Raw genomic sequence first — 18,494 nt, 5'->3', positions numbered from 1 at the left:
AGACGGACCCGGCCTCTGCCATCGAGGCCGCCTGAGCTCTTGTGGAGTGAGCCTTCAGCTGGATAGGCGGCATCTTCCCCGCGGCCACATAAGCCGCTGCAATGGCTTCCTTGACCCATCTTGCCACTGTAGGCTTAGCGGCCTGCAGACCCTTACGAGGACCTGCAAACAGGACAAACAGATGATCCGATTTCCGGAAATCATTGGTCACTTCCAAGTATCTGATGATGACCCGTCTCACATCCAGATATTTGAGAGCAGAGTACTCCTCTGGGTAGTCCTCCCTCCGAAAGGAAGGGAGACAGAGCTGCTGATTCACATGGAAGCGAGAAACAATCTTGGGCAGGAAGGAAGGCACTGTGCGAATAGTCACTCCTGCCTCAGAGAACTGCAGAAAAGGCTCTCGACATGAGAGTGCCTGGAGCTCGGAAACTCTTCTGGCTGAAGTGATAGCCACCAAAAAGACTGCTTTCAACGTCAGGTCTTTCAGAGATGCCCTCGACAAGGGTTCAAAAGGCGGCTTCTGCAATGCTCTTAGCACCAGGTTGAGATTCCACGCAGGCACCACAGAGTGCAGAGGAGGGCGCAGGTGATTAACTCCCTTGAGAAAGCGCACCACATCTGGCTGAGAAGCCAGGGAAACACCCTTCAGGCGGCCCCTGAAGCAAGTCAGAGCCGCTACCTGGACTTTAAGGGAACTGAGCGACAGGCCTTTCTCCAGACCTTCTTGCAGGAACGCCAACACTGAAGAAATTGGAGCAGTGAAGGGAGAAAGTGAGCCTGCTTCACACCACGTTGCAAAGGTACGCCAAACCCTGGTGTAAGCAGTAGAAGTAGAGCGCTTCCTCGCTCTCAGCATAGTGGCGATGACCTTGTCTGAGAAGCCCTTCCTTCTCAGACGCTGCCGCTCAATAGCCAGGCCGTAAGACCAAAGGGGGAGGGATCCTCCATCACCACGGGACCCTGATGTAACAGGCCCTGCTCCACTGGCAGTCGCAGAGGATCGTCGACTGAAAGCCTGATCAAGTCCGCATACCAGGGACGTCTGGGCCAATGCGGACCCACCAGGATTATCCGGCCCGGATGCTTTGCCACCCGGTCTAGCACCCTGCCCAGCATGGGCCAGGGTGGGAACACATAGAGAAGCTCTTGTGTCGGCCACTGTTGGAGAAGAGCATCTACTCCCAGGGATCGAGGGTCCCGTCCTCTGCTGAAAAAGCGCGGCACTTGGCAATTGGCCGATGACGCCATCAGATCTAGGCTCGGCTGGCCCCAGCGCTTCGTGATGTCCAAGAACGCCTGAGCCGATAGTTGCCACTCTCCGGGCTCCAAGGTATGGCGACTGAGAAAGTCCGCCTTGACATTCATGACTCCAGCAATGTGGGCCGCTGACAGCTGTTCCAGGTTCGCTTCCGCCCACTGGCATAGACTCATGGCCTCCTTGGCTAGAGGGGCGCTCTTGGTACCTCCCTGGCGGTTGACATAGGCCACAGCCGTGGCATTGTCCGACAGGACCCGTACTGGCTTCAAGGCCAGAACCGGGATGAACTCCAAAAGCGCCAACCGAATGGCTCTGAGTTCCAGGAGGTTGATAGACCACTTTGCCTCTGCAGGAGACCAGAGCCCCTGCGCTGTCCTTCCCAAACAGTGGGCTCCCCAGCCCGACAAAGAGGCGTCCGTCGTGACGACAATCCACTCTGGGGTCACCAGAGGCATTCCCGCAGACTTGTCTGTCTGCATCCACCAGCTCAGCGCCTTGCGCACTGCTGGGTCTAAGGGAAGGCGCACAGCATAATCCTCCGACATCGGAGTCCAGTGCTGCAGCAGAGAGTGTTGTAGTGGTCTCATATGAGCCCTGGCCCAGGGCACTACTTCCATCGTGGCCGTCATAGAGCCCAACAGCTGCACATAGTCCCAAGCCCGAAGAGGAGAGGCTGCTAGGAACTGGTCCACCTGAGCCTGAAGTTTGACAATCCGATTGTCTGGTAGGAACACTCTACCCACTTGGGTGTCGAATCGAACTCCCAGATACTCCAGGGACTGAGTCGGGCGCAGCTGGCTCTTCTCCCAGTTGATGATCCATCCCAGGGAGCTCAAAAGAGCAACTAGCCGGTCCACAGCTTTACCGCACTCTGCATAAGAGGGGGCTCGGATCAACCAGTCGTCCAGATAAGGATGGACTTGTACTGCTTCCTTTCGCAGGAAGGCCGCTATGACCACCATCACTTTGGAAAAGGTCCGCGGAGCAGTAGCCAACCCGAAAGGGAGGGCTCTGAACTGGAAGTGTCGTCCCAGGACTGCAAAACGCAGGAAGCGTTGGTGAGGAGGCCAGATGGGAATATGCAGGTACGCTTCCTTGATGTCCAAGGAAGCCAAGAACTCTCCTGCCTTCACTGCCGCTATAACAGAGCGGAGAGTCTCCATGCGAAAGTGCCGCACTTTCAAGGCCCGATTGACCCCTTTGAGGTCGAGGATAGGCCGGACAGAACCTCCTTTCTTTGGTACCACAAAGTAAATGGAGTAACGTCCCTTGCCAAGCTGATTTTCTGGCACCGGAACGACTGCCCCCAGGCGGATCAGGTTGTCCAAGGTCTGCTGCACTGCCACAGCTTTGACCGGAGACTTGCAGGGAGAGAGTACAAACCCGTCTCTTAAGGGTCGGCAGAACTCTAGCTTGTAGCCGTCTCTGATGACTTCCAGCACCCAAGCGTCTGAAGTTATTGTGGTCCACTCGCCCAGAAACGAGGACAGCCGTCCTCCAATCTGCACTGGGGCGTGGACCAGGACCCCGTCATTGGGTACGAGACCCTGGGGGAGGACCGGAGGGAGCACCTCCGGGACGGCGGTCTCTGCGAAAGGAATGCTGCTTGGGGGAGAAATTCCTCTTGAAGGAAGAGGGGGCAGAGGAACCCGACTTGCCCGGACGGTACCGACGGGCTTCCTGCAACCGTCCTCTGAAGGTACCGGGACGAGTACTAGCTCGAGCCCTGACCTCTGGGGCTGAGGGAGAGACGTCCTCCGGAGAGGAAATCTTCAAAGTGTCCATGGCCTGTAACAACAGGTTGGGCAAATCCACTGGGCTAAAAAGCCGCGCTGCAGAGGGATCATCCGCTCCATCCGAGCGGGGATCCGTCTCCTCCAAGGAATCCGCAAAGGACCGTTGGGAGAACTCAGATACGCTGCCCTCATCTACATCGGAGGAGACAAGGTCCTCCAAGGCCTGGGAATCAACCCGAGGGCGTTTACCTCCGGGGACCTCAACCTCTTTACCAGACGAGGGAGCAGGGGCAGCGTTTTGCATAAGGAAGGCCTGATGCAGCAGCAAAACAAACTCGGGGGAGAAACCCCCCCAGACTGTGCGCTTCCGTAGCCTGAGCTACAGCCCTAGACACACCCTCAACCGGCGCTCGCAAGAGCGGGGGAGAAACATGCTGCGCATCCAAGATGGCGTCCGGCGCAACACTCTGCGAAGGAGCCGCGCGGGAAGAACGGCGCTTAATTTTAGCCGTTTTGGTGCCGTCGCCCAAATTAAGGGCGTCCATGGCATTAATGTCTCCCTCAAGGGCGGCCCAAGAAGAAGCCGTCCGAGCCGCGTGGCCGGCCAAGATGGCGGAGGCGAGCAGCGGGGGATGGGCGTTTATGGCGGGAAAAACCGCCACGCCGGAGGAAGGACCAGGACACTCATCGGTCACGAAACTGTCACCCAACAAGGGCGAATCAGACTTTAAGACCCCCGCATCCCCTCTAGAAGCGCCTAAGCGATCCGGGGAGCGACCCTTTGCGCCCTCGCCCTCCGACGCCATATGCCACGTGGAGATCAATCGGGGAGCCCCGTGCCCGCTATAAAAAGGTAAAAATTACCTGCTTTCCGCTTCGAGCTGTAACGACCTGGTGTCCCAGTGAGTATGCTGCAATAAACGTTTAAATAAACGTCTAAATAAACGCCTTTAAGGACGTTCAAAATCTTTTTTTTTTTTTTTTTTTTTAACGGAGCCAGCGGGAGGGGGGAGAAAAGGAGGGACCTGGCGCCACCAGGTTTGCACTTGCTCAAGAAGAGCCCTCAACCCCAGGCACTCAACAAAACCTAAAAATTAGGCTTGGAGGCCTAGCCAGAGCTGCTGCTGTGTGTGACCACCACCTGCTGAGATAGAGAACATACTAAGGAGTTTCCGGCAGCACATGACCACATATAGGGAGGCAAAAGGATTGCTCTCTATCTCCACCTGCTGGTAGATGGACACAACCCACCAGTCTATGGATTGATCAGCTTGATGATATGGAAGAGGAGATTGCCTGCCTGCACAATGAAACAGCTGATCGAGGACTTAATATATATATTTTTATCAACACGGCTGCATCTCCCTGCGTAAACAGCTCTTCCCCCGAAGAGACAGGCAAATATAGAGATCAGCAACAGATCCTGCTGATACTAGGGAAGACATGGGGGGAGGGACACAGCTGCCTTGAGTGTGGCACCCCTGAGGCTGCTAGAGATCCCCACGGGCCTCAGCCTCCAACCATAGGCAAATCACCCAGATGCACAGTGAAAGAGAGAAAGAGACACCTCAGAGAAAGGCAAAACACAAACTCTCTCAGCCTAAACCCCACAGGATAGTAAAAAAAGAAAGCAAAATATAGATATAAAAGAGGAATGAGACTGAAGGGCTCACCACCTTCCATCTGCTGGAGACCGAGAGTACTGGATCTGGCTCTAGCTGGCAGGGGCTCTTATTGGCTTTCCCTAGAGTCACAGTCTCCACCTGCTGGAAGGTATGCACAACCCATCAGCCACATTCTGGACTGGTCTGGAGGGACGCTAAGGAAGTGAAATCCAACAAGCTGAACTGAAAATCAAAACTACATCTTCCCCTCCCCTAAAACACAGGCATCAACCCCAAGGGACCTAGGCAACCCTCCCCCCCCTACACACACAGTTCCCCAGGAACGTGAGTGACCCAGTAAGTACCAAAACTCTACTAAACCATACAGAGGCAACAGTTGCCTTAAACGCCACCGCAAGGCCAAATATGCCATTGGCTGGATACCCAACTAGTAAAATGTTTTCCGGGGGGGGGGGGGGGGGGGGGGGGGGAGGGCGGGCGGGGAAGTTCAGTTAAGGCCAGGTGAAGACCTTACAAATATCCTGAGGAAACACTGACCTGACTTCCACCCAGAAGAGGCTTGAGCTCTGGTCAAGTGAGTTCACAAGCTTTCTGGTATCTAAAAACCTTTCAGCTTATAGGCTTAAGCTATCACCTCCCCAAGGTAGACTTGAATGCTGCCTCACTCTTACATGGCCTGCTAAAAAGGATGAACAGCGTTTGATTTACGGAAGGGATTGCTGACCTTCAAATACCACAGTAGAGTGCTACGCACATCCACTAGAAGAACATCTTTATCCCTACACTGGAATTTGTGCTTGGATAAAGCCAGAAGCAAAATGATTTGGTTGACATTCTTCTGGAGGGAAGAATATAGATGAATGAATTACTGCCTCACAGGAGGGGGGGGGGGGGGGGGGGGGAACCAAATATGGAGCTCCATATGTCAATGCTCAATCACCTTTCAATTTGTCCCATGAACGTCCACAGTGTAAATATGTAGAGGAAGCCCTGCTCGTAGTATGCTCTGGATGAAGTGCATCTATTCTGCAGTAGCCTTGTTCTTTTCTGCAGTGGAAAAAGTCATCAGCCTTGGCATTTTTCCAGGTTGCCAACAAGTCCATGAACAAGTTTCCCACAACAGTCCACAATTTGTTTGAATGCTTCAACACCCAGCTCTCATTCTCCACAATCCAAGATGTTGCAGCTGAGAAAGTATGCCCAGATGTTCAACCCCCTTGCTAAAAAAGCCATCACTCACAGATTGAATTCTGCCCAACGGAACGAAGGCCAATCTTCTGTGCTACCATCAGGCTTCAGATGTCACCCGAGAGAGCACCTCATAAGTGAAGTGAAGCAGAGCCGATCTGAAATCCTAGCCTCCAATCTTTTATTGCCATGAAGCTTCCCAGGTGGACCAATGCCCTCGAGTCTTCAAATGGCATTACCTGTCAGCATGCTGAAAGGTGTCTCCAGAGGAGCTGCAAGTTCAGCCTTATCAGCAGCCTACCGCGAAGGAGAAACTCAATCTCAGCTTCCCGTGGCCTCCCCCCAAAGACTTGTTCAGGTCCACCAAGTATGCTATACAAAGGAAGCAAGTTGAAGTACTGATCCACCAGCCTCTACGAATGACACAGAGGAGGCTGCGCTCTAACACTGAACAGTGACCCTCCTAGAGTGAGATTCTCTGCCAAAGTATCCAAGTGTTGGGCCACAGATCTTCCTCAGCCCCTCCCAACCCTCAGGTATACAGGATATTGCTACCACCAGCTGACCGCTGCTTCCCTGTAGCACCCGAGATTCTTATTTCCCCTGCTATCTTATGTTTCATTCCCCCCACCCAACACAGCGCTGCATATGTCTAGTAGCGCTATAGAAATGATAAGTAGTAGTAGAGCTTTGAGGAACAAGTACTTTTATTTCCAAAGGGAGGGAAAATAACCCCCCAAAAAAGACAGGCATCGGGGTGGAGACACCCCCATACCAGACTCTCTCTAGACCCACTGAGGTGGATCTGACCTGTAGACAATTGGAACCCCTTCAACCAGATACACAGCTAACCCTGGGAGGCCTTAACAAGCGTACTCAACCAGAAGAACTTGCTGATATGCCCTGGGAACTGGGTCGGTTCCACCCAACCATGGATGGGACCAACCATGAGGCTGGAAATCTGAGAGTCAGACGGAAGATCCAGTTTCATTGGGGAGGGCAGCTCTTTGTGGCCACAGGAGCCCACACCAATAAATCCTGCTGCACTAGTCCAGCCAACATCAACTGCTAGAGACAAAATACTGGAATAAGAACATAAGAGAAGCCATACTGGGTCAGACCAACGGTCCATCTAGCCCAGTATCCTATTTCCAACACAGTGGCCAAGCCAGATCACAAGTGCCTTAGCTTTACTACTTCTTATACCAATGTTAGTTGCTGGAAAGTTCTAGTGTTTTCTGTCTCCATCATTTACTAACTCACTTGCCTGGACTGGTCTAGCAGGATAAGGAAAATAGGATTATGTACAACAGCTCAATGCCTAATCACTACTGCACTTCAGTGACAAACTCCCCCTTTCCCAACACAACCTGCTGCTATAAAGACAACCAATTTGAAGAAGTTCACAAACATGGCAATCTCAAGCAATAAGCACCCATCCTTACCTAGCTGAGTGCTACAGGAATCTAAGGACCAGCCAATTCGGACAACATGTGGGTCAGGCTCGCTTGCAGGAAGATGCTTCACAGCAATTTCTTCATTAATCTGGAGAAAGTACAGAAAATAGTTATATAATGCAGTACACCTAAAGCAATGGTTTTCAATCTAGTCCTTGGGGCACACCCAGCGAGTTGTGTTTTCAGAATATCCACAATGAATATGCATGAGGGAGACCTGCAAGCCAAGGAGACAGTGCATACAAATCTCTCTCATCAACATGCATTGTGGATATTCTGAACACCTGACTGGCTGAGCGTACCCTGAGGAGAGGGTTGAGAAGCACCGACCTAAAGTGTTCCATATTATCATACTATGAATATATGGACTGAAAGCTCAAGACTAACGAAAAAATAATTCTTACCTGATAATTTTCTTTCCATTAGCCCCAACAGATCAATCCAGAGACTTGTGGGTTGTGTCCCTCTACCAGCAGGTAGAAATAGAGAGAACCTCCGAGGTTTGCCATATGTGGACCTGTACAGCCAAGTAAACCTCAGTATGAACGATACCAAAGCAGTGGAATGGAAATAATAGAAAACTCTCCTGACATTGTCAGACCAAATGCCCAACACGCTTCCAAATTTATTTGTTTTTATTATTTAATCAAACGAAGGAACATTCAGAACAATGAAACCCGAAAAAACTAACCAACCAACACAAAACCACAGACAGAAAATCCAGGGGGGGGGGGGGGGCCCTCTGGATTGATCTGTTGGGACTAATGGAAAGAAAATTATCAGGCAAGAATTAATTTTTCCTTCCATAGCGTCCCACAGATTAATCCAGAGACTTGTGGTATGTACCCAAGCAGTCCAGGCCACCCCCAACCCGGAAGAAATCACCAACAAGCCAAACACTGCATCCTGCCAAGCTGCCACATCCACCCGATAATGACGAGTGAACGTATGGACCGAAGCCCATATAGCGGCTCTGCAGAAATCTTCCAGAGAAACCAAACGGAACTCTACATAGGAGGAAGCCTGAGCTCGCGTAGAATGAGCAGGAATTTGCGCAGGGGCTTGCTTGCCCAATGCCACGTAGGCTGAAGTGATGGCCTCTTGCACCCAACAGGCTATGGTGGCCTTGGAAGCTATATGACCCTTCTTACTGCCTTCAAAAAGAGATGGTCAGAAAGACGAAATTCATTCATCACCTCCAAATACGAGAAGAGCCCGTCTCACATCGAGGAAGTGAAGAGCCCAGAATTGCTCGGGGTAATCTTCCTGGCGAAAAGTCGGCAAATGCAGAGACTGCCCTAAATGGAAACGAGAAACCACCTTGGGCAAAAAAGAAGGAACTGTCCTAATAGATACCACCGCCTCCGTAAAACGCAGGAAGGGGTCTCTGCAAGAAAGAGCCTGCAACTCTGAAATTCTCCGAGCCGAAGTAATGGCTACTAGGAAAACCAACTTCAAGGTAAGATCCTTAACCGTAATCCCCGATATGGGTTTGAAAAGAAGACGCTGAAGCTTTGAGAACTATATTAAGGTTCCAGGATGGCAGAACTGGTACGTGCGCAGGACACAACCGATTTACGCCACTGAAAAAACAAACCACATCCAGGTGAGAGGCAATCGATGCCCCCTGAAGCCGACCTCTAAAGCATGCCAGAGCTGCCACCTGCACCTTAGAGCTCAACGAGAGTGATTTCTGTACACCCTCCTGAAGAAATGCGAGGATAACCGATACCGAAGCCACTGACAATACTGAACTCGCACACCATGAATCGAAGGTACGCCACACCCTAGCATAAGCTATTGAGGTGGATCTTTTCCGAGCCTGAAGCATTGTAGCGATAACCACGTCCAGATATCCTTTCCTTCTCAACTTCGCTCTTTCAAGGGCCAGGATGTAAGACCAAAGGGGGAGGGATCCTCCATCATGACTGGTCCCTGCAGCAAGAGACCGTCCTGCGCCTGGAGCCGGAGAGGACGATCAAACAGGAGCCTGACCATATCCACGTACCAGGGACGTCTGGGCCAATCTGGGGCCACCAGTGTCACTCGACCGGGATGATGACTGGCAATGCGACTCAGTAACCTGCCCACCATAGGCCACGGGGGAACGCATAGAGAAGAGAAACTCCCGAAGGGCCAGATAAATCGCCTGCAACTCCAAGCGGTTGATGGACCAAGATGTCTCTGTCGAGGTCCAAATGCCCTGGGCCATCTGTTGGAGGCAATGAGCCCCCCCAACCAGACAGCGACGCATCAGTGGTCACAATCTTCCATTCCAAGGTTTGCAGAGGAATGCCCGACACCAGATTCTTTTCAATGAACCACCAGTGCATGATTGTGTGCAGACGGGTCGAACATGGCACCTGAACCTCGTAATCCTCTGAGAGAGGAGACCAACGACTGAGAAGGTGCCACTGTAGGGGGCAAATGTGAGCTCTGACCCACTTTACGAAGTCCAAGGTGGAGGCCATGGAACCCAGAACTTGTATATAGTCCCAAGCCTGCGGGTTCGGAATTTGGAACAGAGCTCGCAACTGATCCTGCAACCGCTGTGCTCGAGCTGAAGGAACAGAAACTATCCCTGTTCGGGTATCAAAAGCACACTCCCAAGTATTCCAGCGTCTGGGAGGGTGTAAGGCTGCACTTTGGGAAGTTGGATCACCCAACCAAGCGATCTGCGGAAATGCAGAACCCATAAGAACCTGTTGACGCACTTGAGATCTAGGACAGGTCGCCAAGAACCGCCCTGTTTTGGCATCACAAAATAAATGGAGTATCGACCGCACCCTCTTTCTGCTGGAGGTACAGGCTAGACGGCTCCCAGTTGTTGTAAGTTGAGGAGGGTGTGACATGACGAACTGCTCGCACCTTGGCGGGAGATTTGCAAGGAGATTCCAGAAACGAGTCTACTATTGGACGAGCCAATTCCAACTTGTAACCGTCTCTGATAACCTCCAAGACCCTGGTCCACTCCACCAGAAATAGGGACCGCCTGCCCCCAATAACCGGCTAGAGATGGACCAGGGCCCCAACATTGGGCGGACCTGGCTGCGGGCTGGTTTCTGTTACCGGAATGGAATGCCCGCCTGTCACCTTGAAAGGGCCGAGGTCTCTGAGAAGACCTTGCTCTCTGAAAAGAGGCCCCGCGACCTGGACGGTAACAACATGTATCCCTAAACTTAGGTCTAGGTCCCGCCGGTCGCACAAATTTGGACCTGTCCTCCAAGAGGCACTGGCCCTTAGAGTCACCAAGGTCCTTCACAATCTGTTCTAGGTCTGTCCCAAACAAAAGCTTTCCCCTAAAAGGAAGCCATGCCAGCAGTGACTTAGAGGCACACCCAGGGGTGTGCTGGTAAATTTTTAACAGGCTCTTTCTCCGGACGTAGCCAGCTCTGCAGTTGGCAGGGCCAGGGCCTCTCTCTCCTCCCTCCCTTCATGCGGCACGCTAGGCATACCTTTGCTGGCACCACTCCCAACATCTGCTCAGAGCTGGAAACAAGGAGCGGGGAGCAGCAGCAGTCTATTTACTTGGCTGGCAGGGCTCAGCATCCCCACCAGCAAAGTAAAAGAGAATTCAGCAGGGGGCCCAAGCCCACATTTTGGGAGCCAGTTGTTAAAGTAGCCATGGAGGGCCCTACTTTATAACCGGCTCCCAAAATTCTTAAAAACTTAACAACCGGCTTTTGCGAGCCTGTGAGAGCCTGCTCCAGCACACCACTGGGCACACCTGCAGCCCAATGTTGCAACCACAGCCAGCGATGCGCAGTCACCGCTAGGGAAACCTCCTTCGCTGAAGTCTAAAGATCATACTGAAGATCCACAAGGAAGGCTAAACCGGACTCTAAGGCCGGCAAAATAGCCACGAGGTCCTCTGGAGAGGAGGCTTTCTGTACCCACTCCGCATAGGAGCCACAAACTGAAGTAGCAGCCCTTTCCCTGCAAGCTTCAACGGACAGCTTCAAGCAAGTCTCCAACTTACGATCCTGAGGGTCCTTGAGCACTGTGCCACCCTCCACAGGGAGTGGTTTTCTTAGTGACCACTGTGATTAATGAATCCACCATAGGAACCTTCAGCAAGTCTAAGTCAGCAGCAGGCAGCGCATAAAGACGCGACATAGATCTAGCAACCTTAAGCCCACTGTCCGGCGCATCCCACTGCGCCAAAATAAGGATTTTCATGGCCTCATGCACATGAAAGGAACGAGGTGGGCATTTGGTGCCAGACATAATAGAGGGCACCGGACCTGTTCCCCATGACGATTCAGGGAGTGAAATGGCAAAAACCTCAAAAGCCCTAATAATCAGGGAGGGAAGCTCTTACCTGAGAAAAAGGCGGGCAGCCGTCGGGTCATCCCCCTCCTCAGAAGGCAGGGTGACCTCATCTGCCAAACCCAATGATTCTGAGGGAGAGCCCGGAGACAGAACCGGGCCATCTGTGTCAGACAGCTCCTCGGGATCCAAAATCTCCACCCGGGGAAGTTTTGGCAGGAAAGACAGAGGTTGCAGCAACCGAAGTTTGCTGAGGAAGAGACGGTGCTGCTTGACGAGAAGCTCCTGACTTCTTCAGAAGAAAGGCATTGTGCATTAATAAAACAAAATCGGGGGGGGGGGGGGGGGGGGAACTGAAAGGGACTCCCCTGCTCCCTCCAAATTGCTTTCCTCCATCGCGCCTGAGAGGAAAAAATAGCGCCTGCCGACGCGCACTGCACTAACTGCCCCGAGGAAACTGCCGCTGCTCTCCGGCCCCCACACTGGGAGCAGCGCTTACCCGCCTCAGAAGGCACTGACATGCTCCACAAACGCATGCCCCTCAAACAGACTCGGCAGCCCGTCTAGCTACTCCGTATGATTAAACAAAAACAAAGTCTCTTAAAGAGACGCTTACCTTTTTTTTTTTTAACTCAGGAAAGGCAACACCCGATCAGGCCCACAGTCCCGGGCGACGGAGGAAAGGTAGAGGGACAGACCTGGCACCACCAGGTGTACACCAGAAGCTACAAATAGCCACTCAACCCCTGACTGTGCTAAACTAGGCCCAAAGGACACCAGTAGCCAGATCAAACCAGAGCTGCACAGAGATGTCCCTCCACCTGCTAGATAGAGACAATATTGAGGTTTACTTAGCTGCACAGGTCCACATATAGCAAACCTCTGAGGTTCTCCATCTCCACCTGCTGGTAGATGGACACAACCCACAAGTCTCTGGATTGATCTGTGGGACGCTATAGAAAATTCCTTTGAAAGGTACCATGTACACAGCATTTTTTTGGCACGTTTGCTCCTCTCTCCTTTTCTTCTATCTCAATCAGCACCAGTACTCGGATCCCTGGGCAAGAACCTTCATTCACAACTACCGAGGTGATGCTCCTCTATTTTAATAGAGCCACCTTCTCTCTTTTCAAGGTTCAACTTTATTTAATATTCCACAAATTGACATATTTAAGTTATATTAAATAGGCAAAATAAAATTAATTAAAATTAAAGGAATAAAATAAAAAGGAAGAGGGAAAACCACACAAGGATGCTAAGTTACAAATGTTCATTAACTATAAAGGAAGAGGAGTCAGGAAGGAGATCATTAAAACCTTGTAAAAAAAAAAAAAAAAAAAAGGTGGGAATAACAGAAACTAGTCATTGCCTCATCAGTACCGAGACCTTTGAACTGTATAACCAGAATCCTTCCAGAACCCATATCATATGCTCTACATCCAGATATGAACTGTTACCCTTATTAATAGTCATAGCCCTACCCTCCAGTGGCTCTTAATTCTGCCACTGTAGCACACCCAGCCATGGGGTGTGGAAGAGCGGATCAGAGAAAAACTAGGGAACTCCATATGGCAGCAGCCATTATTACTAATGACTCAGAAAACAGCAAGGCAGTCGGTCTGCCAAATCCAATGCGGAAAACAAAACAATGAGGCAGACCTTGTAAAAAAAAAAAAAGTCTTATTAGTGGATTAAAAGCTCCAAGATATTCAACATAAAATGCCTGACATAGCCATGTTTCACCAGCACAAGAATGGCTGCGTCAGGGGCAATAGGTCACTTTGAAGGAAAATAAAACATTATCTAAAAACCACATATAAAAGACATGATAAAAAAATAAATAAATGAATATATAAATAGCAGACTAAAAAACCCCAAGGAATATTAAGAGGAACCCCAGGATGAGAAGGCTCTGGGTATATAGGTAATAAACCAACGTACAACTGTGAGTTAAACATATCTTTAAAAGCATAATTAAATAAAACAATGTACAACTGTGAGTAAAACATATCTTTATAAGCTTTAAGAACACCAGAGTAACTCTTAAATAACAGCACCTTTAAAAAAACTGGATATCTAGGTGCTAAAAACGTTGTGCAATGGTGAAACAGTAAAACAGAGAGGCTTACCCAGATGATAAATACTTGAAAATAAACCAGGCTGGTGTGGCTATAAGAACATAGAAAGCTCTAAAACAGAAAAACAACCACCACAGATGTTAAAAGTTGCCTAAGAGGGCATAGGAATAAAACAAGTCCATAAAAAGTAATGTACTTACTTACAAATTCTGGGAACAGTCTCTCAAAAAAGAAAAAATGCTGTGGTTACATGAAAGCTAACTTGCTTATCAACCAAGTTTATATGTATGCTGAGGTCATGCATACAAAATTAGTGTAAAGAAAAACTTAAAAACCAGTTCAAAATTAGTCATCTTAGCTTAAAAACTGGTTAAAATCATGTGCCTGTGATACTAATTCACTAAATACAGCTACAGCTAGAGAATGCTCACAAAACAAAAAATTGCCACTGTGAAAGATCACTTAAAATGATTAAAATCAAAATATAAAATGAACATCCTGAGATGTTCTAGGATCCATAACCACTAAAATTGCTGCAAGAAACCCCCCTCCTTAAAACGTCTTAAAAACACCAAATGATAAAGATTGTGGTGAAACGGATAGAGAGCTAAATTAAATGAACCAATCATGTCAATGCGTTCCAATGATGTCATCAATTCGTTCCAACCGAGGATGAACCCTCAGAGCGTTAGAAATTCCTTAAAATACATGTGGAACATCTTAAAAGCTTCTAAAAACGTACAAAAACCAATGGAAATGATTCATAACTAAACATGGATCCTACCAGCCTATAAAATGAAAATAAGAGAAAAAAATTGTGATTAAAAAACGGGGTAAGCCATCTCCTACAACCATAATAAAAAAGGCAATCTAATATGTGTAAACCATCTCAAAAATGAAGGAAACCAACAGAGGTGCAGTCCAAAAAGTCCCAAACCACAAAAGCAATAATATTATATAAACAGTGCCAGACAGAGGCTGTATATAAAGTCCATCACAAATTTCACAGAAAAATGGTGAGATCAAGTTCCTAGTGCAGTCCATGTGGGGTTACTGTATTGGACTTAAATATAAACCTTTGTTCAGTCTATAATAAAAGCTTGTCCAAGTAACCCCCTCGACATGAGGGGCGTGGCATGCACAGCACAAAGAAATGAAAATCTTCAAATGCATGATTCTTTTCTATGCAGTGCTGAACTAGTGGCTTTTCTAATATTTTCCTTTTGTGCGATCAAGCAGGCTGAATAATTCTGACAAGTTGGTTGACGATCCGCGTTGGCCCAGGAACCGGCATTTTTCATAGCAAAAAAAAAAGTTTGCTAGAGCCTTCTGAGGCACGCTGCGCGCCCGACTGCACATGTGCAGAGTACCTTCCCGCCCGCCACGCAACCGTGTTCTTCAGTTTGTTTTTCTCTGTGTCAGGAGCAGCAGGTTTTCCTGTTGCTCTCTTTTAGCCCTGGAACATGCATTCCAGAGCACCTGCACTATTTTTGTGTATTTTCTTGTTTTTTTTCTTCTTCCTAATATTAGTTCTCAAAAAAAAAACAACAACTTCCCAGTATCTTCATAGATTTTTGACCCCTCCTTTTAAGTTTCCTTTATTTTCGTTGCGGCTGGTTTAGGCTGCCCGGATGGGTCTTTTTTCCTCTTTTTGTGACTTTTTTTCTCTGGAACTATCGAGTTTAGTTTCACTGAAGCTATTATCCCTTCCAGTGGCTTCAAATGCTGTGCTCGGTGCAACCGGACCATGTCAGGTACTGATACACACTCGTGGTATATTCAAGTGCCTTGGACCCAACCATAGCCCAGCTCGTTCTGCCCTTTGTCTTCGTATGAAGAAAAGGATTCAACTTGCTTGAGAAGCCCAACGAGAAAAACATTTTGGGCCTCGATCCAATCCTTTGACATCGGCATCAAGGTCAGCGGTGTTGATGTCAGCATCAACATTGGGAGTAGAGGTAGGGATGACTGTTGAGAGACCCAGACACGCTAGGAGCACCAAGGCATCGAGTGGGTCTCCACCTGTCTCGAGGCCTCCTGCTGTGCAGCCCCCCCCCCCCGAGACCATCCATCGTCGAACCCGACCCAGAGGCGACGTGGGGATTTGACGTCATCCTCGTCGGCACCGACAAGTCTCGGTGAGGTGCATCGAGCGAAGGATAAGAAGCACTGACACCGTTCTCCTTCGCATGGTGCCGGGAGCTCTGGGGCGCCAAGGAATTCAGTACCTGAGAAGCGTCAACGCCAGGAGAACCGCTCCCCCTCCATTCAAGAGGTGACAGCGCATTGGTCTCCCAGCAGTCAAAAATGAGGATGTTATAATGCCTTTTTAATCGCTCCATGGTGTGACCGCACCTCGAATATTGTGTTCAATTCTGGTCGCCGCATCTCGAAAAAGATATAGTGGAATTAGAAAAGGTGCAGAGCGGGGCGACAAAAATGATAAAGGGGATGGGACGACTTCCCTATGAGGAAAGGCTAAAGCGGCTAGGGCTCTTCAGCTTGGAAAAAAGGCGGCTGAGTGGAAATTTGATAGAGGTCTATAAAATAACGAGTGGAGTTGAACGGGTAGATGTGAAGCGTCTGTTCACGCTTTCCAAAAATACTAGGACTAGGGGGCATGCGATGAAGCTACAATGTAGTAAATTTAAAACAAATCAGAGAAAATTTTTCTTCACTCAACATGTAATTAAACTCTGGAATTCGTTGCCGGAGAATGTGGTAAAAGCGGTTAGCTTAGCGGAGTTTAAAAAAGGCCTGGACAGCTTCCTAAAGGAAAAGTCCATAAACCGTTATTAAATGGACTTGGGGAAAATCCACTATTTCTGAGATAAGCAGTAAAAAATGTTTTGTACTTTTGGGGATCATGACAGGTATTTGTGATCTGGATTGGCCACTGTTGGAAACAGGATGCTGGGCTTGATAGACCTTTGGTCTTTCCCAGTATGGCAATACTTATGTACTTAAGTTCCTCCTCCTGAGCCCCATCTGGTTCTGCAACCTGCTGTTCCACTGGCCTTTACTGATGGTGGCTCTCGAGCGGATCCGGGCCTTACTTCCAGAACTCCTGGAAGGACTGCTGCACCACACTGCATCAGTGTCAAGGGTGCATGTGCCTACCATGCCGTCTGCTGCAGCTATGGTCTGGCCCTCCACCCACGGTGCGGTCTCCAGCGCTGCTTACGGCTCCGGTGCCAGCTTCCACTCAGGCCACTTCCCCGTCGACATCGATGGAGAAAGATTCGCCGCAGTCCATCCGGCCCCTCGACATTCCCCTCGAGGCCATGGGTCTTTGCGTCGAGGTGGGTTCGGTCTCGGAAGTCACTGAGGGAAGTGCTCTCTAACACCGAGGAGGAACGCTTGTGGGAGTCAGAGGAAGATCCCAGGTACTTCTCCCTCCGATGAGTCTTTTGGGATTCCCTCTGAACCTTCCTCTCTGACTGAAAGGAGACTGTCTCCACCAGAGATCCTCTCCTTTTCATCTTGTCCAGGAAATGGCTCGGACCATTCCATTCCCTGTAGAAGTGGAGGATGAGCCCAGGGCTGAGATGCTCGAGGTCCTGGATTCCACCTCTCCACCTAGGAAGGCAGTCACTGCTCCTTTGCATAAGGTACTGAAGGAAGTCCTTATGCGAAACTGGGTGTCCCCTCTGTCTGTGCTCATTATTCCCAAGAAGGTTGATTCTCAATACCAGATACACAGGGAGCCTGGGTTGAAGAGGTGTGTTACCCCACGACTCCATGGTGGTGGACTCCACCTTCAAGAGAGCCAAGAGTTCTAGGGACTATACTTCAGCGCCCCCAGGCAGAGTAGCTAGAACCTTGGATTCTTTTGGGAGGAAGACGTATCAGGCCGCCATGCTCATTGCCCTTATTCAGTGTTACCAGATCTTCATGAGCATCCACTCGCGGAACTCAGTGAGGCAACTGTCTAATTTGGTCGATGCCCTCCCTCCGGAGCAGGCTGAAAGCGAAAGCTACATACCTGTAGAAGGTATTCTCCGAGGACAGCAGGCTGATTGTTCTCACTGATGGGTGACATCCACGGCAGCCCCTTCAATCGGAGATCTTCTCTAGCAAAGCCGTTTGCTAGCCCTCGCATGTGCACACACACCGTGAATGCGCGACCGTCTTCCCGCCCAAACTCGCTCATGTTCGTCAGTCCAGTAAATAGCAAAGACAAAGACAAGGGAAGACAACTCCAAAGGAGAGGCGGGCGGGTTGGTGAGAACAATCAGCCTGCTGTCCTCGGAGAATACCTTCTACAGATATGTAGCATTCGCTTTCTCCGAGGACAAGCAGGCTGCTTGTTCTCATTGATGAGATATCCCTAGCCCACAGGCTCACTCAAAACAACATGGTCAACTGGGCCTCCCAACAGTGAGGACATAACTGAGATTGACCTAACTTATCCAACTAACAGAGTGCAGCCTAGAACAGAATAAAAATGGGCCTAGGGGGGTGGAGTTGGATTCTAAACCCCGAACAGATTCTGTAGCACTGACTGCTCAAACCGACTGTTGCGTCGGCTATCCTGCTGAAGGCAGGAATAAGATGTGAATGTGTGGACAGATGACCACGTCGCAGCCTTGCAAATCTCTTCGATAGTGGCTGACTTCAAGTGGGCCACTGACGCTGCCATGGCTCTAACACTATGAGCCGTGACATGACCCTCAAGAGTCAGCCCAGACTGGGCGTAAGCGAAGGAGATGCAATCTGCTAGCCAATTAGAAATGGTGCGTTTCCCGACAGCCACTCCCCTCCTGTTGGGATCGAAACAAACATTTGGGCGGTCTGTGGGGCTGTGTCCGCTCCAGATAGAAGGCCAATGCTCTCTTGCAGTCCAATGTGTGCAGTTGACGTTCAGCAGGGCGGGTACG

At 49.8% G+C, this 18,494-nt stretch overlaps 1 protein-coding gene across 2 annotated transcripts in view; it reads right to left on the bottom strand.

The window, feature by feature from the left end:
- Positions 1 to 18,494, bottom strand: part of HNRNPUL1 (heterogeneous nuclear ribonucleoprotein U like 1) — a 226,452-nt gene that overhangs the window by 132,964 nt on the left and 74,994 nt on the right. For both annotated transcript variants that reach the window (XM_030217273.1, XM_030217274.1), the window contains exon 6: positions 7,256 to 7,355. In XM_030217273.1, coding sequence (XP_030073133.1) covers positions 7,256 to 7,355 — 100 coding nt within the window. The remainder of the gene's footprint in view (positions 1 to 7,255; positions 7,356 to 18,494) is intronic.

This window comes from Microcaecilia unicolor, chromosome 11 (genome assembly GCF_901765095.1).
Source record: "Microcaecilia unicolor chromosome 11, aMicUni1.1, whole genome shotgun sequence".
NCBI classification, from domain to species: Eukaryota; Metazoa; Chordata; class Amphibia; order Gymnophiona; family Siphonopidae; genus Microcaecilia; species Microcaecilia unicolor.
This window is presented reverse-complemented; position numbering and strand designations above follow the sequence as displayed.